Below are 22226 nucleotides of genomic sequence, written 5' to 3' on the forward strand. Positions count from 1 at the left end.
CAGCCAGGCAGAAACTGCTATGGATAGCTTTTTTAGACATTAGAGGAGCCTATGATAATGTAAACCGAGAAAAGTTATGGAGCAAGTTGAAGGAATGTGGTCTAGATAGAAAGTTGGTTGGATTCCTACAAGTTTATACAGATAACGAGGTAGAGATAACATGGGAAGGGGAAACTTTAAGCCAGCTAAAATAAGAAGTAGTCTCAGGCAGGGCTGTCCATTGTTGCCCCTGCTTTTTACAGTTTACATGAGCCAAATGGAAAAGATGCTAGAACAGAGCACAACAGGAATTAAACGACGTAAGCTATATGCTGGAAGGGCAGAAGGTAGCTCAAGTACTAGCCGGACTGGTGTATGCAGATCATATTGTACTGCTTGCCAACACCCAAGTAGGGCTATAGGAACTAATGAGGATATGTGAAGAGGAGGAAGAAAAATTGGGACTGCAATTCAGTAGAGAGAAGTCTGGGATAATAGTATACAATGAAGAAAGGGGAGAACCATTGGAAATACAAGGCACTAAGATTGATCATGTTGAAAAATACAAGTATTTGGGCATATGGCTAAACGAGTTCAAAAAGTACTTGGAAGAACCTGAAAAGATTATGATTGAAAAAGTGAAAAGGAACTCGGCTGTAATGAAACACAAGGCACTGTGGAGCTATAATAGGTACGAGGTGGTTAGAGGGGCATGGAAAGGGGTTATGGTACCTGGCCTCACATTCGGAAATCCAGTACTGTGCATGAAATCGGAAGTTCAGGCATGCATCCATGGAAACAAGACAGAGAAGTGTTGGCAGGTTGGCGTTAGGAGCGCACGGGAACATCCCTAATGAGGGAGTGCAGGGGGACGTACATGGGATGGACGTCATTCGAAGGTAGAGAGGCAATAAGTAAACTAAAATATGAACAGAGACTCCCAGCACTGGGGGAAAACAGGTGGGCGGGAAAAGTGTACAAATATCTATACATGAAAAGTTTGAACACAAAGTGGAGAACTAGGAAGCTGAGGATTAGATACCTACAGCCGAGGGAGGGGGTCCAACGTGGCTCTAGTGTAGGAATTAAAGGAGGTGAAGGAGACGGAAAGAAAAAGGGTGGGAAGAAAGAATGCTCGGAAAGCCAGCGCTAGCTATGACACAAAGCAGGAGATAAAGAGAGAGCTCTTATTTGATAACTCGCGGGGCAGCTCTCTATTATTCGAAGCTAGAACGGGGGTTTTGAGAACGAAAACATACAGGGCTAAATTTGAAGACGTGGACTTTTTATGCACAGCTTGCGGAGCCGAAACTGAGACCACAGAGCATATAGTGCTGAGATGCACAGACCATATATTCCTTTCTCTATGCACAGACCTTCGCCCGACTCTGACTGAGAGAACAGTGACATGGAAGGGGCATTAGGTTTCCCCGGGGAACGAGGGCAAATAGACGAGAAAAGAGTGGCAGTAACGAAGGGGAGGCTAGAGGATTGGTGGAGGAAGTCAAGGGAGAGATAATACCATAAATCGGGGAGCTAATGTTTTCTATACTATCTTAGATATAAAAAAAAAAACATAGGAGGGGGGAGCAAAAGGCTAGGTGGCGCCAGCCGCCGCCCGTTACAAACGGTGTAGCCGTCATCCATCCATCCACCCATACATCCAGAACTCTGCCCTTGAATTTAGCAATTTTTCGCGTGTGTTCAAGCATGAAGATCAGTGCAACCGAGCTCGTCACGAACGCCGTCGACTTGGACCCGTACCGGACCCTGTCCGTGAAAGGGACCATCAAGGCGGTCGCGTTCTGTCCCTGCAAGTGGAACTCTTCTCTTCTGGCTGTCGGAACGGCGGCGTCCGTGACTGTTTTCAACGTCAAGTTGCCGGTCGGTTTTCTCACCGACCATCTCACGTTGCTCACTGTCGCTAGTTTCATTGCTTCTAGTGTGCAAGCAGATGACGGATCTACTCTTTTTTCCCCTCTATTGTAAAGTCCTAGTCACATTTGCAACAAGTGGACTACAGTTAAAGTTAAACTAATAATAAACGTTCGAACGCAGCCGTAAGAGCATGGTATTTCGGCACTTTTATCCGCATTTTCTAACGACTGCGTCCGTGATCTTTGCATTTTAAGGACGAATAGAGCCTGGATTCAGCGCCACGTTCAAGTCAATTTGTCCTTCGTCAAACTTGTTGCTAGATATAATTGAGCCATACAAACATCGGGATTCCTATCCGCGGGTTAGCATTCATTCATTGGCATTCATTCAAGAAATGACCGTGTCGATGAGCCTTAGCACCAGACTAAGGCACATTGCAAACAATTATGGATGTGATCTGAGCACTACAGCAGTGGAATCACAATATAATCAGAACATTTATAAACTATATTTATAATACAAACAGAACGTTGGTAATGTTTAACTAAATTAGAACAGTAATAGTATTGCACAGAGCCCATAAGCGGTGTGCGTGCTGTTGTGATTTTTTTTATATATGCGCCGTTTAATTCACACTCCCTGATTCCTTTCTTCTTTCTCACCCTTTTGTCCGTTTTATAATACGCAAGTTGATTTTGTGATGTTTCTTACTTGTGAGTAAATGTGTGCTAGTACTGTTAATTTCACCGATCCAATCAAATCTGGCTACCCACTAAAATCTTGGCTACTGTTAGTAATGAGTAGAACGAAATTTCACTTGAACAAATTTTGAAGTACCCGAAGAAATAATTTGCTCGAGTGAAAACACTCATGCAAATCCTAAACACGTGAGCCTGCTATTCAAGTGAGGACACAGCTTTACTGACTCAAGCAGTTGAGACTAATGTTAAAGGGGCGGATAACATATGGGCACATCATATTATTGACATTCTGTAACATACACTTTCATTGTGTAAAGATGAACATTGCAGGTTTAGCCTTATTATTTATTTCCAGAATCAGAGGCATGGTACCTTTCTTCATTAAATTTGGGTTCACATTGTTTTTGATATGGACCCATAAAAACTGTGGGCACATCTGATCCAGCGGTGCATTGGAATTGGCCCAATAGTGCCAAATTAGACGGTGGTGTGTTCGGACGTTATTTATGCCTCTCATTTTAACTTGGCCTGCTGGATCATTCAACCAGTTTTGTGAGTCCCATCAAGATCACATTAATAGAAGTCTGCAATATATGCAGACATTACGTGTGCGCCAGGTGCAAGGGCCCCCCCTCCCAAATGGACCTGTGTAAGATATTTTCCTCCGAGTGTGATCTGTGATCCTAGCCGCTGAGACTAGCTTGCAGAGCAAGTAGTTGAGCTCTGAAGGATAGGTAAGGGCTGTAAGAGTTGGGGTCGGGCATGAAATAGATAGTAGCTGGCCCATGCCGTCGTCCGACTCATCCACGCTAAGGACGTTGTTGAAGGGAGGGACTTGTTCTCATCGAGAACGAGGAATATGGGATTTATTTACAGTATCTACATGAAGGGTGGAGAACATTACATTTCATCAGTCTAGCATGGCTGAAAGAGAATGTGCACCGAGCAGCCGCCAGCGGCTGCTTAAAAACACTCTGTCCTGCCTAGGTCCCTAGGTGAGGGAAAACTGCCGTTCAGCTTTCGTCCAATGGGAGAGCATCGTAGTCGACCCGCCTTTGAGGGGGAGGGTTCACACACTCACTTCTGCACTTTGGTTTCACTGAACACACCAAGGTGAGAGGGTTTCTTGTAGACAGGGGTCTTGACCCGAGCAGACACTTCTTGATCCCAAAGCTGACCCCGCAGTCAGTAGCCGCCATGTCTGTCCATTGACTGTCCCGACTTCTGGGGCCCGTGAGATCGCACCACAAAACATCCCCTTCCAGGAGTTCCCCCGCTCCATGCAAACCGTGAAGGTGACAACGAATCTACTAACAATACTCGGTCCGCCAAATGTGGCTAGACATGCCGGCGCCATCAGGCTGTTGAAGAGGCGCATTGTTGTCCTTACAAAGTGAGTCGTCGCAGCGGGCTGGGAAGGGTTCAGAGGTCGCTTCTTCTAAGATTGCCAACCCCCGCAGGCCGATCGTAACAGGGCACAGAAGCTGTTGCATGGTCTCGTCAGATTCGCAAAACTTGCGCGCAGCCCTGTTGGCCATTCCTATTAGGAATTAACAGGCCTGGTCTGGAGCTTGCATTTTGGCATAACTTGTGAACAGTGCAGTGCATAAACATCACATGCGATGACACGTTGCACCAAATTAGATTAAAAAGTTGCATGCATGACATTAACTGCTTCATATGTACCCACTGTGGTTGCTAAGTGGCTATGGTGTTGGGCTGCTAAGCACGAGGTCGTGGGATCAAATGCCAGCCACGGTGGCCACATCTTAACGGGGGCCAAAATGAGAAAACACCCGTGTACTTTTATTCAGGTGTGTAGTACAAGAACCCCTGGTGGTCCAGATTTTTAGAGTCTCCCACCACAGCGTGCCTCATAATCAGATTGTGGTTTTGACTCATAAAACCCCATAATTTAATTTTTTTTTACCACTTCATAATCGAACATGCACATTAGATCTGCATAACTTGCCTTTAAGCCTTACTTCACTGAGAGCACTTGAAGTGTCGGTGGAATGTGTGAAAGTAACACGCACTATCATCCTTTCAGCAACCGGCGTTGGGAAGTGCTTATTGAAGAACACTTGCAGGACAAGCAAGTGGCCATAAATCATTGGTCTGTTCTCCTGTTTTGCCTCTGCAGGATGAAGACCATGAGCTGAAAACAGTTGATGCGAGCATCCTGCGCAAGTTTAACCACGATGCCCCCATCCAGTGCATTGCTTGGAGCCCCAACATGTCCCTTGTGTTGCAACCCGTCTGGATTAGGTGAATGCTTTGAATTTTGTTTATCTATCCAGAACAAACCTGTGCCCTTACAAAAATAAAAGAGCATCTGAATAGAACCACTTCATTCACGAATATAATTTAATGTGGCAGCCCATTACTGCCCCAGAAAATTAATTGAGCAATTGCTGAAATAGTAATAGATTACTTTTATGATACTTTTCTCCAGATGTCTTTAATATTGCTCAAATGTCGTAAATAGAATGGGCAGGCTCAGTACATCCTCTGCAACTGTTCAAGCATCGTTTTTCTTCGCTAACAGTTGGCAATTTGCAAAATAGTGAGCGCCACCTAGTGCTTTCTAACCACAAGCGCTCGTTCACAGACTGCATTTCTGCTTCTAGGTGCTCCCCTCTTCCTCCAAGGAGGAAGTGTGAGCACAATTGCTTTTTAAATATAACTGACAATTCCATATGTTGCCCTACACCTAAGCGTGGGTAACAACGTATGTGCTGCCATTCTTTAGGCTCTGGCAGCGCAGAGGTGTGTGCAGGGTTCGGCGCATGTTGAAGGCAAAGCTGTTGAAAATGGGGTCAATGCTGTGTTTTGCTATTCTGTGGCCGAGATCATTTGGTGAGAAAATATTTTTCTCACCCATGAGCAGCAACATTTTTGCAAATGGTGCGTTGCTTTTGGTAGTTTTCATCTGTCCCCATTCCTCTTTGTTCGTGGTGTGTGAGAGAGAGAGAGAAAGAGAGAGAGGGGGGCATCAGCAGTGACACTGTTGGGAGAATAGTGGTGCTGTAACTTATGAACAGCTGGGCAACATACAAACACTGAACAGTTAAATCAGTGAACGGCGGTCAAGAACTATCCAATGACAGTGAAAAAGAAAGTGAACTTAAATTCACTGAACAATGAGCATTCTGACATGGTGGCACGCCAAGCTGCATAGCGACGTGAAACCATCGTGAGATGTGGAATCCACTGCCGACCATTTATTTTCGTCCTCCGTGGGCAACCTGCCGTTAAGATGTAGAAGCAAATACTGAGAGCTAGATTTGCCTGTCTTAACATGTGCATCTGCAAAACTGTTGCGTGCCACTACCGGGATCATTCTACTGTAGCTCCTGGTAACTGGTTTAAATGTAGTTGGTTACTGGAAAAAATACTTGAATTACAGTGAGCATTGCAGAATGAGAAAAAAACAACCAATTATAAAACCGGAAAAAAATGTAATTCAAGTAATTAATTACATGAATACCTTACGTACTAATCTGAACCAGAATATTACAAGCACCTGGAGGCCATTATTTTACCGGGGGGGGGGGGGGGGGTACACTGCAAATGATACAACTACCAAAAGAGAAGAAATGTAAAATTGAAGCTAAGACAGTGTAAAATTCCAACAGGCACACGTGTTGTTGATGAGGTGAAAATGAAGAGGGCAAGGCTGTTGGTAAACATTTCTCAGTCATGACTATGAATCGCGAAGAATGAACGTCACGCTTGAATAGCGTGAGCAAGTTATCAGATGCAGTTATTTGAAAACTGGAGGCTTTAAAATGACCTCTACAAACCCTGTGTTGACATTGTGGCCTTCAAGTAATAATTAAAGAGGTTCTTAATCAATCAGTACTAATTACTGTGTTAATAAAACACACGAAATATTGGCAAGTTCTCCAGGAAGTTGCTAATGACATACAGTTTTATCCCCCAGAAGGCATCAGTGGTCTCTCTCTCTCTCTCTCTCTTTTTTACTTGCTTCTTATTGGTTCCAAGAAATATTAGTCGTTTGCAGGTTAAACTGTGCCAATATTTCGGGAGCAAAGACTAAAAGCTGGACATTACAGTACATTTACAACATATTCGGCGATTGAGGCATGTATGCACTAGGCGCGGAGCGAGATTTTTATCTCGAGAGCCTGCTCTCCTCACCCGAATTTATATCCGCCATTGTGGCTGGTCTTTTCAGATTCGCAACGGCGAGCCTGGACAATGACGTGCGTCTCTTCTACTCTGACCTGAAAGAAGACGAAGTCAAGGTGGGTTGTCCAGCTCGACCAACCGGTTTCAGTTCGCGTAGCAGCTCCACTTGGTGCCAGCCACTAACAAGTGTGCACAGGAATACCGACAGATATTTTCGAGGTTGTGGGAACTCCACGGTGTTGCTTCGATACCCCTTGTTACACGGAGTGACGTTCACCCAGAAGCATTGTACCTTTCAGTTACACATGCGACACACTCCCAAGGCAGGACATTTCTTAGGTGTCCAGGTGGTTATAGGCTGTGTGCAACGAAACGGTGGTGTGGCCCTGGTGGCATACTGTAGAGGTGACGTGCATGCCAACTCGAGCAGATGACGGCAAGCATAAGCATTGCACGTGCTGTAAAGGAATAGCTTCTTGCAAGCTTTTGTGCAAAACATGATTGCGCATCACATTGGCCGGGCAGCGGTGACAAAGTCACCGCTGCACGGTGACAAAGCGTCTTAAGCGTCGCTTAAGATATCTTTAGGGCGAGCCATTCAGGCTATTACGTGACGTCGCTTGCGATGCTGTTGCGCCGTCTGGCCTCACACCAAACTTTCTTGGGGTGTGACACGGTGTTCCAGTGTCAAGGAGCAAGAAACATTTATGAGTGGAAACTCCGCTGTTTGCGGCAACCAGAAAAGGTCACAAGCCCACGGAGCCTTATCGTGCTGGTGACCTGGAAACAAATTACTGTCGTTGAGAGCGCGCCGAAGCCGCCTGCCAGGGCGCTGCATTTTTTTTTTCCGCTGCGGCTTCTACGATGCACCGCATGGCGCCGCCACTGTATACGGCCCCGTCGACGCATAGAACAATTGTGACCTTATCTGGTCGCTCACGCTCACGCTGACGGGAGTTTCACCTCCTAAATGTCTCCGTGTCCAGTGTGAGCGCATTGTTCCACAATGCATTGGCGTAGCATTCGAACTAATCAGTGGTCTATCCTACTGAAAAATTAAATTTCAGATAGCCTAACCATGTATGGGCCTGCCATAATTTAAAAAAAAAAAATGTGCCAGCCTTGCAAAAATGTGTACATTATTTAAGGTGCTTCACCAGTCTCCATTTATCAGTCTTGCTTCTTTTTCTTGGGTGCACATTGTCATTTTTTTTTGTGACTTCTGCAAGCTGCTGACTTCTGCTGCTGACCCAAGCCGAATTTTAGGGACTTCTGCGGAGGGGTCATTTCGCCGCAAAGTTTTGACATGCCCGCTTGGTGCGAATCATCTCAGTGCAAGATGCCAATGCGCGCCAAGCTGGTCAGGCTTGGGCAACCTGAAATGCGCTGTGTTGTTTTCCTGTTGTGTAGTGTTTTGAGAGGGCAATGGGAAACTGAAACGAACTAGAGTTAACGGGCGACACCGAAATATGATGCCACCAGAGCGGAATGTGATGCTCAATTCACGCTGCTTGTGTCAGGGAATGGTGGCGTGTTTGGGTTATCACCTGTTAAAAGCATCTACAGTAAAAGCTCGTTAATTCGAACCGCAAGGGGAAGCCGCTTCAGTTAGAATTAACGAAAGTTCGAACTAACGAAAGTGAAGGAGAGCAACAGTACACTGCGATTTGGAAGCAGGGCATGTCAGAAATTTGCCGTGTCAGAAAGTGATGGCATGTGCCGCGGGCACACGCCATCTTCAAGTCAAAGCTCTGGGTCCGACTGTGCCACACCACCGATGTCCACTAAACGAACGTTAGCCGAGGCTTAACACCATCACAATGAATCGCGACGGCCGATACCTCCTAAGCTGAAAACAGAGGTACACAACCGATGAAGACTGCCGAGACAAAGATGCCGAACATGTGAAGGTGGCGAAGGCCCTGATTCGTTGGTTCTTGATTGCAAGCGCAGCTGTGACGTACTTGATTCGCTGTGTTTTGACGCTTGCAGTGCCGTCTCCACACAACATTAGCAGCTGTACAAGATTTGCAAAGCCTCCGAGATTTGCAACGGGCAAGAAGTCTCGGAGGTTACGTAGAACGGAGAGGCGGCAGCCGCCGCTGCCTTCTGGCTGACCCCGCGTCGGTTAGATTTTTTTGCGATTTTGCCTTCTCTCGCCGTTCTCTCCGTTTAGGAGGCAATACAGCCTTGTGTGTAGGCAGTAGGCGCGCTTCTCTGGCCGTGTGTCAGGCGAGCGTAGTTCGAATTACCCGTGAGGGAACCTTCTCGCGTTGGAATTAACAGACTTTTTTATACATAGACTTCTGTGGAGCTTGGCCGGACCAAATCGTGCAGTTCGAATTATCCATAAATTCGAATTATTGAAGTTCAAATTAACGAGCTTTCACTGTAGTACGCTTCCACTATGCTGATACCTGTAAAGGAAACTGAGCACATGTAGACATTTTTCATGTCACACTGGTGGGTGTGGGCTGTGGGGAAGCTGCCGTGGCTCCGCCTACTGCTCTTAATCGCGCATGCCTCGTGCCTTTCCATGTTGGCATGGGAATTAGCGGCCGGAAAACGTATAACATGATCGCAATTTGGCAATGCACTGAATGTAGGTAACAATAGATTGCATTTTCCGGAAGCACATTAATCACTAGGAAAGAAGCATAACTGTATTGCGTCATTTTTTGTGTTCCTGTTCACGAATGTTTGCGCCACAAAATCATACGAAACGACATTGTATCAACGAAATTCTACTGTATCTCAGTGTGTCATTGTGGAACCTAGGTTTGGGTTATGTAACAATTCTATTTCAATGCTATTCCTTTGCACACTTTGTCACTGGTCTGAGTGGGGCTCCACCAGTGTTCAGCCGGTTGTGTACGGTGGATGGTTAGAAGGCAGTAGAATTGAGCGAAAGAGATTCTTCCATTATACCAGGCTCATCTATTCTACTGCTGTCTGCTATGCTTTGTCCCTGTGATGCTGCAGATTCTCTCTGGCCACCAAGGTCCCGTGAACGCCGTGGCGTTTGAGCCGCAGTCGGGCGAGGCCCTGGCCAGTGTCGGAGACGACAACACCTGCCGCATCTGGGGTCTGGACGGCACACAGCAGGCGCGCATTGCCCTGCGGTCAGCTGGCACCGCAGTTATCTGGCATCCCGATGAGCTGGGAAAGGTGAGAAGCCTTGTTTCCCTCTTACTGTAATAACAATAATACCAGTCAAATACAGCAGGCATTCTCACAAAAGGACATGTGTGCAAAATATAGGTTTGAGTAGCATTTAGGCTAGGCGTGGCTTTTTAAAAACCAAAGCCTAGAACAACAGGCCCTGGCTGAAATGTTAATTAAGCCTGCATGTTGTACATATGTCCTTTCCTCTTCTGTATATACAGTCGAACCTCAATATATCGAACAGCGCAGTGATCACAAAATAGTTCGATATAGCCAGAATTTGATATATAAAATCGCATAAAAACATGTCAAAAACTTCGGCAAATCAATCAGTGAGGAGGCACGAAGATCGTTGCTCGGAGCGCGCATTCGTTTGTGCCTAGGCCGCACCAACTTCGGCGGCGGCGCAGCCTAGGCCAGTCGCACGCAGCACAACCAAACACGTTCTTCCAGCAACATTCCCCCGATTGCGCCCCAATTGTGGCACAGTTGCGCTTAGTGAGGGACACTAAAGGAAAATACTAAGTTAAAGTGGTCTGTTAATATACTATTCGAAAAACCTTGCAACACTTTTTTCATGCCAAGAACAGACTTTGTTTACGAGAAAATTGCATCTGAAGGGTCCGAATGCCTTTTCGGAAATTCAAGTCCCACGCCGGGGAAGTGGTGATGTTGCATACGCTATCACCACCTTTTTCTGCCGTCGGTGAGTAAAATGGTGCCTGGCAGACAGCCATACCGAGCCAAGACAGAGCGGTGGATTCGCCACTGCGGTGGCTTTTTGGTCAAGTGGCGTAGACCGTTCGGGCATCCCATTACATCACGCGGAAGTTGAGTTCTCTGTTACTTGAAGTTTGTGCGAGTTTCGCAAGTCAGCAAAAGAAGCGCAGCACTATGCGATAATGTAACTACTGAAACGCGAAAATTTGGCCGTTTCGGAGGCGAGCTATAACGATACCTTTAGATCACTCGCGTCGTTGTCAAGAGTAATTGCAATGAGTTCGTTTTTCTAAAAATGACATAGAACTGGACAAATAGCATTTTATTTCGTCTTATAGTACAATACAAGGATGTTTTCTTGGAATGAGTGGTTCAGTACTAGTGACATCATTCAACTGAGGAGTGTTTTCGTCATCGCGCAAGTGCTTGACTGTCCTGGGGTAGTCTCTAATCATGTCCTGCGTTTATCTCAATTTCTCCATTATTAAGGCTCTGCTTGCGATAACATTGACGCCTTAGATATTCTCGAGGACTAATCTGTCACTATAGCTTGACTTAACATTTGCCTTGAGTGTCCCTTTAAGTGGCATCTGCCAAGGCGTCTATGAATGAGCCCAGTGAGAGTGCACTGTCGCATCTTTGTGGATACAAACTGCCAGTCCCCGCGAGGTGCATCAGGGGAACCATAAAAAAAGATAAATAACTTGACAGTGCCATCTTTGCTTTTTTTTTTTGTGCCTTGCTCGCCGCACAGCTCCTGGTGGCCGAGAAGCGGGGCACGCTGCGGCTGTACAATGCCATGACGGGGCAGGCCCTCATGTCCATGGAGGTGGGGCAGCCGGGCTGCGTTCTGGCCGCCGCCTGGTCCCCCGGCAACAGCCAGCTGCTGGGTGCGGTGGTTGGAAGCAACTGCTACCTGTGGGAGACGTCGCGATCCAGGTGGGGGCGCGCTACGCAGTCACCGCGCTACGCAATGGGACACGTTTGGCGATCACCTCAAAGAGCTGGTTGGCATCGGCACGATGGAAGTACCGCGCGTGCGATTGCGGCGTAATGGTTAGAGCATCTGGTGTTAAGTGCGAGCTGTTCGGCAGGACAGCAGCCACAGTTGGGAAAGTCTGGGAGAGCTTGCAGTGAGAGTTCCACTTTAAAAAAATATATATACACCACTGTGTGCAAAAGTTGACCCTAGCTCTACAGTTCTCAGCAGTTCTAACGCAATACTCTGATCGCATGGCGGCTTGCGCTAGTAATTGTCGCCACTGAGGAGCCAAATCTAGTGGCTCTGTCACAAACGCTCACGCCCTCATCATATACCACAGTGCATTGGCGCGGTTTACCCAGCGACCACCAGGGGCACAACAAGTGCCAGCAGCCACGCGCTCTGAGTGTCGCAGTTCAGGAGTGCAGATTTTTGGGCTAGTTGGTTCGTTGCATCAATTGAAGTCACAGCACTGGATTGGCAGGGACATGAAAGACGACAGTACGTGCGCTATCTATCAACTGCATTTTATTTCAGAAAAGCATGGTATTTATACCGTCTCACACAAGTGAAAACCATCGCACATGCGACCCAGCATTTTCCAGGTAGGCTATTTCCTTTCTGCTCAGAGAAATCGACGGGGCACAGACGCAGTTTGCACCTTTTTCAATCAAGCTTGCTTCTACAATCTCCCTTGTACCTTTATCTGCATTTTTAAACACAACTATACAAAGCGCACATCCTGTCGTCTGTCATGTCCCTGTCAATCCAGTGCTATGACTTCATTTGATGTCGCAGTTCAGTCACTAAGCATTGAGTGTGAGTTCAAGTACAATAAATGCACCTGATGAGCCTAGCTGATGTCTGCAACTTTCTTTTGCATTTTTTAGTAAGATTAACTTCTCAGACAACATTGTAACACCGTTGCAAAATTGGTGCCAACTGCAGATTCCTATATAATTGTAGCTTATTGCAACTAGTACCATTCATCGTCATTATTTTACTTATAGTACTGTTGGCCCCTATTTAGGCTGACACAGGGTGGATGTCTTGGCCAGAACTGAATAGGTCATGCTATTTGAAGAAGCTCTTCCAAAGTCATAAAACTAAAGTCAAAAACAGCCATCATTATTTCCTGAACAATACAACATACTACATTACTCAAATGTTACCTCATATAATACAGTACTCATCACTACCATATATAGTATTTCATATGGTACACATACAGCCCATAGATAAGCGATTTTATAACAGCAAGGGAGAATGTTAGAAAAAAGCTGAAGATAGTGCAATATTACTCAAAAGATACGTATGTTTACCGGACATATTACTAAGACACTAATGCAGATGTAAAAAGAGGGTAACATTACAAAACACTAGTGTGACGATGCAAAGTGAATGTGAAAGCAAAATAGCATATCCTTATTAATGATATCCTTAAGGGAGGGAATTTCATTCTTCTATTGTCTTTGCAAACCTCTTAGTCTGATCACATTGGTAACAGCCCTTAACTTGAAATATTTTGCACCAGCCATAGAAAATAAAATCTCTATGGCATAGTTACGTATTAGGGAATGTTCCTTTCCACCTCTGAATGTGCTACCTCTTTGTTGATTCCCAGAACATATTTATTTCCACTTTAGCTTATTTTTTTTATTTGTTCCTTGTTGTTAATCACATTATACACGACCATCCTTCGTGCATATTTACAATGTATTGCATAAACATTTTAACAAATATGTCTTTACCATTTTGTATGTGCCCTCCTGCTATGATCCCAATCAGGATTGGCAGTATGTGTAAATAAAAGAACAACTGTAAGTAAATTTAATAACTGCTAATTTAAGCAAGCTGTTCCAGAGGGCAAAACCAAAAGGCTTTTGTGACTGCAAATGGCCGCATCCAGTAAGCAACACAAAGAAAATTAAGGGTGGAGATATTCTTTCATCTTGCCACGTGAACTGCGAGCAGGGGCAGGCAAACATGTCTGGGGCTTATCCGTGCCTCCCTCTTGGTGGATTAGGGTCGCATGGTTGTGTTGTCACCGTTTCTGCAGAAACACGCAGTTGCATCTGCGCGTCACTGGCAGCCTATTTTTGTGCCTTGCTTTTTGTTTTGACTCGCGCTGGTGCAGTGACAGTTGCTCTTAAACGCAGTCCCGAGCCCCGTCATTGCGGTGATTGTGCATCCTGATATCACGTCGATCACATGGCTGAGCAGCGCAATCACCGCAATGAAAAAGCACAAACTGAGAGGGCGACCAGTAAGGGAAGGCATGTGTAGAGAAGGGAGTCTTAAAAGGAGAGGCCAAGGGAGGAGGAGTGTTGCTCCTTTTGGCTCAAAACTAAACGTAACAGCGCAAACACCTAAGACGAGCCACTTTTGGCTCATTCAAGGGGCTTGCACCTGGTCACTCTTATGTGAAATCCAGATGTCTAAGTGCTTCTAGTGCATCTAGCAAGTGGCAAAGTGAAGTCGGAACGTGCAGAATCTTGGTTTGAGTCAGTTGGTGCTGTCACATTACCCGGGAAGCTCTCTGAATAAGCCACTGCGATGTTCACTTACCCGAGCTTCTTCAGAACTTTTGTTGGGAAACGCCTCCAGTCACTGCACCAGCACTTAATGCCAGGATATCGCAAAAACGTCTTTAGGCTGCTCTTCAACACTTATTCAATGCTGCAGAATGCAAAGTTTTGTCACTGTTACCCCCACTTAATTATAATAATTCTCTAAATTAAAATTTGCATGCTCCAGACTGCTTCAAAATCAGAATTTTTATGCTCCAATCTGCTCCAGAATGAAATTTTTTCTGCTCCATAAATTGCTACGAGATGACTTTGAGCATGGACAACCCTGATAATCACACAGAAATGTTAGGAGTGACATCGCTCCCTCTTGCCCCTGTTCAGTTGCACATGGTGGCTCGTAGCAGCATGGAACACCAGCTAGGTGCCACGCCCTGCGGCAAAACTGCGACTGTGGTCTTATGGACTTCGATTGTGGATTGCAGCCGGCCCCTGGACCACAAGTCGTTGCACAGCACTTCTGTCAGCGAGCTGGCCTTCTCGTGCGTCCAGGACGAAGTGTGCGCCAGCCGAGGGCATCCCAACAATGCAGTGAAGGTGCACAACCTGAAGACGAACCAGGTGACTGTCGCGCTCTTGTCACAACTGTCGGCTGCCACCAGCCGCCGACTGCCCCTACGGTTGTGGCATTCCTCTGTTTGAGTGCGAGGTAGTCAGTTCAACCGACCAATTTCGCAACCAGTTTCACTAGGCCACCTCTGCCGCAAAGCCTGCTTGCAGTAGTAGTTTCTAGCGGGCAGCAGAGCAGCCGGGGTAAGAAGCATGTGGTGTTTGCACCATGACAAACCTCCTTGGCGCTCAAGTTCAAAAGGCATGGAGGTGAGAATAAAGACTCAAAAGTAGGAGTCGTGTTGAGGAGGCACACGCCCTGACTTCTCTCCCAAATTTAGAAAAGTTCGCAATGTCATTGTCCTCTCCATTCACCTCAATGTTGCCTCTCACCCAAGTAAAAGCAGCGATGACTGCTGTCGCGACACCTGTAGGGCCACCGCACGTGCGTTATGAGTGTGGCGAGATTGGTCTATTTGTAGCTACACCAGCTGCTCACAGATGGTGGGATGCAAAAACGTTTATCAAGTTTCGCATGCTCGAAATCCAAATGGATGGAACTAATCCAAAGTCCTCCGCTGAGAAATTTTTCGTAGTTCAGGTGTTGCTTTGGTAGGGTAGACATTATCAACTTGTCAGCCGATCACCAGACTTCATTTTGCATTCACCAGAAGGTGCTGGAGGTCACAGCGACCACTTGAGCTCATGTGATGGCGAACTCACTTGTAAATTGGCTAACTTGTCCTCAGAACTATCCGAGGGTCTAAGCTTGAGTGAGGTGTGGGTGTGAGTCTGATTTCAGAAAAAACTCGGAAAAACACTCGTCTGAGCAATACGCTCTTCCGAGTGTTAGCTTCGAAGTCTCGCAACCTGTTCTAAGGTAAACAGAGCAAAATGATTAGTATTACTTGGCCTCTTTGATTTATGCAGAAGCCATTGATGTAGCCTGTTTAGTGAAATCTGAGAAGCTGACTTTTCTCTAATCTATCACAAAAAGGGAAGCTTGCATAACATTAGAAGCAAATATGATAAAAATGGACCTTATAACTGAAATGAGATCATAATATATATATATATATATATATACACCCACAGGTTTTCAGTGCCAGAAGTTGAAGATTAAATTAAAATTAATTAAAAAACTTGGTATTTTGCATATGTCATGTCGGTCTGCATTTCTGTAGTTGTCATTTCCAGCTGATCTTGGTCCGTTGACACGAATGGCCTACCGGCTTGAATTGCAATTTTGCTGTCATGTCCGCCATCACCTCATGTTTGTGCTAACAAGGCAATGTCGCTGTACCCGTGCAGGTCCTCCTAGACATAACGCTCAACGTTGGAGGCGGCATTTCATGGCACCACAACTATCCGGTGTTGGCCTTTGGCGGCGACGGCAGGGTGCACCTCCTCAGGGTCATCTCCTGCTAGTGACCTTTCCCTCTTGGTCACAAGAGGGCGCCAGCACAGCTCCCCCCTTCCTCCTCTTGTACATAGACTCATGTTCTTGTTCTCCGGTCGATGTCATAAAGCAAACATCTACCTTCTCATTGCTGTGTATGTTGTTTGTGAAGCCATGCCTCACTGTGTCTGTGGTCGATCATGTCTTTATTACCTCCGCCGCAGACACACAAAAAAATTACATTACGGGCCATATTTTTGGACAAGTATATTTGTCCAGGAAGTATTGCAATTTAAATTTCTATTCATTTCGCACTTTATCAGTGGCTCGAACACCGGCATTATTGCTGTGGTCAGTCTCCACCGTGGCAAATGATAATGGAAGACGAAATGAATTGTTACCAAATACAGGCCTAAATGTCTAAATGCTTAACTTAATGCCATTATTTGTAGTTGTAGCATGCATAAAGATTTAATGTCATTTGTCTGCTGTGCTCCGAAAATGTTTTTACTACTACCATGTAATATAAAAATTTCACATAAAGCAGTGTTGGTAACCGAGCCAGAAGGGATGACACGTCTGGTAAGGAATGTGATGGTGAGAAATTGCCGCAGTGTGTCCAGTTTGTACCAGTACAGACACTTATTCGAATCGAATGATTACGAATACTATATGGTAGTAAGGAAATATATATAGTTTTTCTGTGAGAAAACCATTACCTACAATGTCTGACATCTAATAAGCTGTACAGTTGCTCTATTGTAGATGTGCTACTACATGATGTGTACTTTTGCCACCACGGGAACTTTAATGGATAATGTGATACCTATTTCACTTCGTCCATTTCATGGTGCTCACTCTTGCCTACATTCTGGAATGCGTATTATAATGCATTTTAAGTTTTTTTTTCACTCTTTTTTTTCTTCATCCTTGATTGTCTATTACACCTGGAGTTGTTTAACCCTTTCGCTGTCGGACCTTTCTGACCATGACGCACCCCCAGTGTCGGCTTGGTTTCAGGGAACGTGCATAACATGGAATGAACATAGCAATTTATTTTTGATTATGATTGGTATACAAATAACATAGTCAATGTAACATACACATTTCAGTGTTCTGCAGCTGTTGTTAGTAAACATCATCATCATCATCAGCCTGACTATAAAATCCCTTCAACATCCGAATCTGACGATGCGGAACCCTCTTCTCGCATGCGACTCTGTCCGAGTCCGAATCCGAGCTCGGCTCGTATTCTGATTCGGAATGGAGCCACCGCTCCAATGAGCAGAGGAAGGTCCCGCGCGCTGAGCCATCCGAAAGTAACCGCGCGCAGGGGGGATGCGCTTTCAGTCGCCCGCACAACGGAGATAAATGGGACGTTGCGTGATCAAGATGACAGAGAGAGATGGAAAAAGGCTAAACAAAGTTCGAAGGGCTTTACGTTTACAGCTGCAAGTCGAAAGCGAGGGTGCGGCGAGAGAGCGAAAGCAGCAACGAGTCGCTCTTTTCGGAGAGGCAACGGCACGTGCGCCTGAACTTGACGCGCCGTAGCAGGCACACCAACAGAAGAAAAATAGAAACCTTCAAACCAGCGGAGATGGCAGAGCAACCCTTGAACCCATAACCACAAGCGCGCGACGCATGATACAGCGAACACGGAGCCACCGCGCCACTCAGCAAAGAGAAAGGGGGGAGTGGCCATCGCGCCGTACTCTTCAATACACGGAGTAACAAAGGGCGGGGCGAACATACGAACTTGTAGAAAGAGTCAACAGATTGCGTGGCCAATCCAGGAGCGCCAGCTTTGCGCTCTGGCGCGAAATTTTGAACGCACGATAGAGAACGTACCGGTACGTCAGTGACAGTTTTGGGGGGGAAGCGCGATGACGTACCGGTACGTGCGTGACAGCGAAAGGGTTAATAAGCCATGCCTGTCACTATTGGCTAGGCTATCCTTTCCAGTTAACATTAAACTTTATCTCTTCTGTATGGGCACTTTATTACGGGTGGATTTGTGTACCATAGGGTTTTCGGGTGATTGAGTCTTTGAATATGCATATTTTGTAGATACCGGATAAATTGCATGGTGCAAATAACATGACGGTGAGTATTCAAGACAGCTGGTGCTCTCGTATGATGTAGGCCCAGGTTTCTGAGCAGTCTAGCTTGGAAAATCAAGAATACTAATTGTGTATTTGTCCACTTTAGCAATCTAGCTTTGCTACACATAAAAAAAAAGCATGCCAGTGATCCTTGTCCTTGGGTACATGAATGTGCACTATATGGGTGAATGCTGCTAATTTTTGTAAATATGGCATCAATCTAACAGCACTAAAACTTCAAGCACTCGGCAGTTGTCATTTTCATGTCCACGCAGCAGGGGTATTGGATTCAGGTCACATTCTCTGCAATCAACTCATTTCACAAAATGGATACTTTGGCAGTCATTATATAAAACTCCTGTGCGTAGCCCTCAGCTATGTGACATGTTATGAAAAACAACCGTGTCAAGCCAGAGAAAACTGGTTTTCTTTTAATTGAAGCAGAAATAATTGTGCATGTGGTTTAAATTGGCAAGCTTTGTTTTCTTAATGAAGCAAAGTGTGAACGACAGAGGAAAAAGACAAAATGCAAATGGGAAGCCACGCTGATATCCTGCGCATGTATTGTGCGAAAGTTGTGGGCTCAGCTTCTACTGTTGGCAAGTTGAAGCTTATCGCAAATTTAACCCACATGCTTATTTTTACATCTAAAATTTAAGAAAGACATTTCCTTTGCTTTCCCTGGCTTCACTGGGTATAATGACATAAATGGTTATTACTGAAAATTGAGCCCCTTTAATTATGCTCCAGGAACAATTCTTTAGTGCTAAAAACCCTTCAGTGATCTTCAGTAGCATCTTAGTTTTAGAGTAGACGTGTTGATTGAGTAGATGCAAGGCAGTATTCATAACACAGCCACTTGGCATTATAGTACGAATTGTTGAGCCACTGCTCGTTTCGGAACATTAGGTCTGTAAGTGTCATTCTTGTACCACAAATTGTGATGCTGAAGAACCCCACGCATGATCCCACGGGATTCTCTTGATTTCCTAGTGCAGCATTGGATGCTAGCGTATTTCACATGGATATGTTGAAAGAACTGGTGCTAGGCTGAGGATTCTTGGTAAACTTAAATATCTCAAACACTTCACTAGTGGCCTGCCTTTCTGCAGCCTTAGGAGACGTGTTCCTATCAAAGTAACCTACCTTGTAATATGAGTAAATTATTAGCTATTGCGTATAGTTACTTGACCTGCTAAAGGAGAGCATTAGGCAGTCTGCATTTGCATTAGACTACTGGAAACATTAGAAGCAGCACTGGTGACAATACAGTCAAAATCCGCGATAACAAAATCCCGCGACTACGAAATTCTCTCGGCAGCGAAATATTTTCGTAACCCCAGCGAACGCCCATAAGTTTCAATGCATTTCCTACCTCTGTATTTTCAGTGCTGTAGTAGCGCTGCAAGTACAAGACACTATCCGCAAACGCAAAGCTCTCACTCTTAACTCTTCGTTCCTGCGTGCCCCAACGCCAACACCCGCAAAGCTCTTTGGGGTCCCTATTATAAAACTCTAATATCTTCGCAAGCTTGCCAAAGTAGGCTAATGGAATTTTTGCTGTAAAGCTTTGTTCTGCGACGCATTACCTGTCTGTGCTGTCTGATTTTGCTACAACAAAATTCTTGCGAAAGCAAATTCTATCGCATTCCCCACTGATTTCGCTATTGCTAGGTTCAACAATATATTGTAACGTACGTTGAAGACAGAGGCTGGCAAAATACATGCTGTCTCTTTAATGGTGGGCCAGAAGAACGTGCGTGCAGCCAATGCACTTCATCGTCTTTCATGGCGTCTACTTTTGCGCGTGCCTTCCTACGATGCGGGAGCCCCACATCATTCTTTCAGTATTGTTGCACTGAGTCTAACCAGAGCTATAACCAGAGTTATTGTGCTCTTAATTGTCAATAACGGCCTGAAGTACCAAAACAGGAGACATTGTCTATCCCCTGACGTAGCACCTTCACCAAGAAGTGTGCTGCTGGAAGAATTGCGTTTAGTCGCACGTTGACGAGTGATATAGCAGAAACATACGCCATTGGATAGGCACACATGTTAAGCACAAATTTATTTCCGTGCATGAGAAGTAATTTCCCAAAAAGAAAAATCGCAGAAAGAAAAATAACTTTGTGAAAAGAATTATCGTTAAAGGTCGATTGGTTTAACACCTCTTTTCAAGTTTTCTGCCATTAGTGAAGGCCACATTCAAGAAGGAGGATGGTGCTAGCTTAGGGCATGCAGATCTAGCCTTGCACAGGCATGCCATCAATAGCTCCACCCAAAACTTGCATGGTGATAGTTCATCATCGCAGTTGAGTCACTTGATAGATTAATTGTAGAAACTGCACTGATGAAATGGTGCTCACTAATGCTGTGTGTCGGCATGCCTGTGGTTTTTCTGAGCTGAAGACGCCGACCTTGTGTCGTGCCCAACTCGCTTTTGGCCTAGATGTATACAGCCTCTGATGTGCAGACGTGCATATGATGACCCCGCTGGCAGCTGTCATCTGCTTATCCTTCCTTCCCCTTCCATCCATTTCCATAACGCACCTTGCATAGGCCCAATGCTGTCCGACTTGTGAATAAAGAGATTCAAGGTCTATTACTGCAGTGCAGATTTCACTTTACCCGCTAACAGCGAGCTGTGGCGCCATCGGCTCATCGAACTGGATGACGTACTACGTATGATTGACGTGCAGCCATCATTCGTCACGGCCGAGTTGTCGTCATCCCTTTGCGATCATATGACCGTAGAAGTAACGTAACAGTCCGCGATTAAATTTGTAGCGATGCCTTTTACGATTCAATTCCTTTTCGTGCTTAGTCAGTGGTCAGAGCGACGCTTCGCCCGCGTTATCAACGGCATCGGCCGATCGTGAACGGTGGATGATAAGTGTGGCAGATGAAATCGAGCTACATTGCTACAAAATCGTGGCAGATGTAAATTCATGATTGTTTGCTTTCAATGTTCTCGTTCGCAATGTACGTCCCAGAATCTTCACTCACTTCATGGGCCTACCAGATACTGGCGTTAGCGTTGTTTTGAGAATGAAACCTTTACAATTCTAAAGCTTCTGTAGTATAACGGGATAATGGCAAGCGCCGACGACCACGGTGAAACAAACTATCTTTTCTGAGCAGCAGTCGATCGTCCCAGGGGTCCAGCTTTCCCCAACACCCCTCTGGACCCGATCCACCTCGCGATCGGAAAAGCGAGCAGCAGCTGAGAACAGTCCATGCACTGGTTTCGGTGCCTTTAATGGCCTTTATGCGTACGAATTCACTGTACCAACAACGAAGCGAATTGTTTTACCGAATGGTGTAGACAAATAAATGCAATTTCGATGTGAAAGTTGAGTGAAAACATCGCAGATGTAGGCGCTGTATGCCGTTTAAGCCGTTCGAAACGCAGTTGTGCGAGTTAATGAGGGCTTATGAATTATCAGGCAGTCAAATTTCGCGCACTCATACCTCCCCCCCCCCCTCGTTTAGGATTTGCCACAGGCTTATATTCGGCTCATATCAGTCAGGTTGACGTCTGGCTCGTTGGTCTAGGGGTATGATTCTCGCTTAGGGTGCGAGAGGTCCCGGGTTCAAATCCCGGACGAGCCCGTTCTTTTTTTCTTTCTTAAGATAATAACTCTATTACTTTTAATAATGGATGCTGCATCCGAAGTCACGAATCAATGAAAATGCGATATTTGCAACTACTTGTGGGTTCGCTTGTCGACGCCCCAGCTATCGTAACCACGCGCGCGACACAGTGAATATAAATTACTACTTTCATGTTGCAGTCGGTAGTAATTAGGTTAAATGATGCAGTTAGTGTGGCTGAGGAGGTACTACCAGTTAGACGTGCATCGTATATCGGAAACGTTAGGCAGCAGACTGAACAGCGCACGGTCGCAACATTGCAAATAATTCCACGCACTGTTGAAAACGAACAGTTGTGCTCCCGCGCTTGCATGAAAGCTGTGGCCGCAGTTTACTCCCTAACCTAGGTACTTT

The 22226-nt window shown here is 45.6% G+C and overlaps 1 protein-coding gene and 1 non-coding gene across 2 annotated transcripts; both read left to right on the forward strand.

The window, feature by feature from the left end:
- Positions 1-1644: 1644 nt before the first annotated feature.
- Positions 1645-16264, forward strand: Nup37 (nuclear pore complex protein Nup37). Its single transcript, XM_070527006.1, has 7 exons — positions 1645-1863; positions 4702-4826; positions 6760-6829; positions 9696-9881; positions 11353-11537; positions 14594-14729; positions 16029-16264. The coding sequence occupies exons 1-7, from the start codon at positions 1690-1692 to the stop codon at positions 16143-16145; spliced, it is 993 nt and encodes a 330-aa protein (XP_070383107.1). The 5' UTR covers positions 1645-1689; the 3' UTR covers positions 16146-16264.
- A 5494-nt stretch (positions 16265-21758) lies between these two features.
- Positions 21759-21830, forward strand: TRNAP-AGG (transfer RNA proline (anticodon AGG)). The gene has a single exon. It is a non-coding gene; the product is annotated as a tRNA-Pro (tRNA).
- The last annotated feature ends 396 nt before the right edge of the window (positions 21831-22226 follow it).

Source organism: Dermacentor albipictus, chromosome 10 (genome assembly GCF_038994185.2).
Source record: "Dermacentor albipictus isolate Rhodes 1998 colony chromosome 10, USDA_Dalb.pri_finalv2, whole genome shotgun sequence".
Lineage (NCBI taxonomy): Eukaryota > Metazoa > Arthropoda > Arachnida > Ixodida > Ixodidae > Dermacentor > Dermacentor albipictus.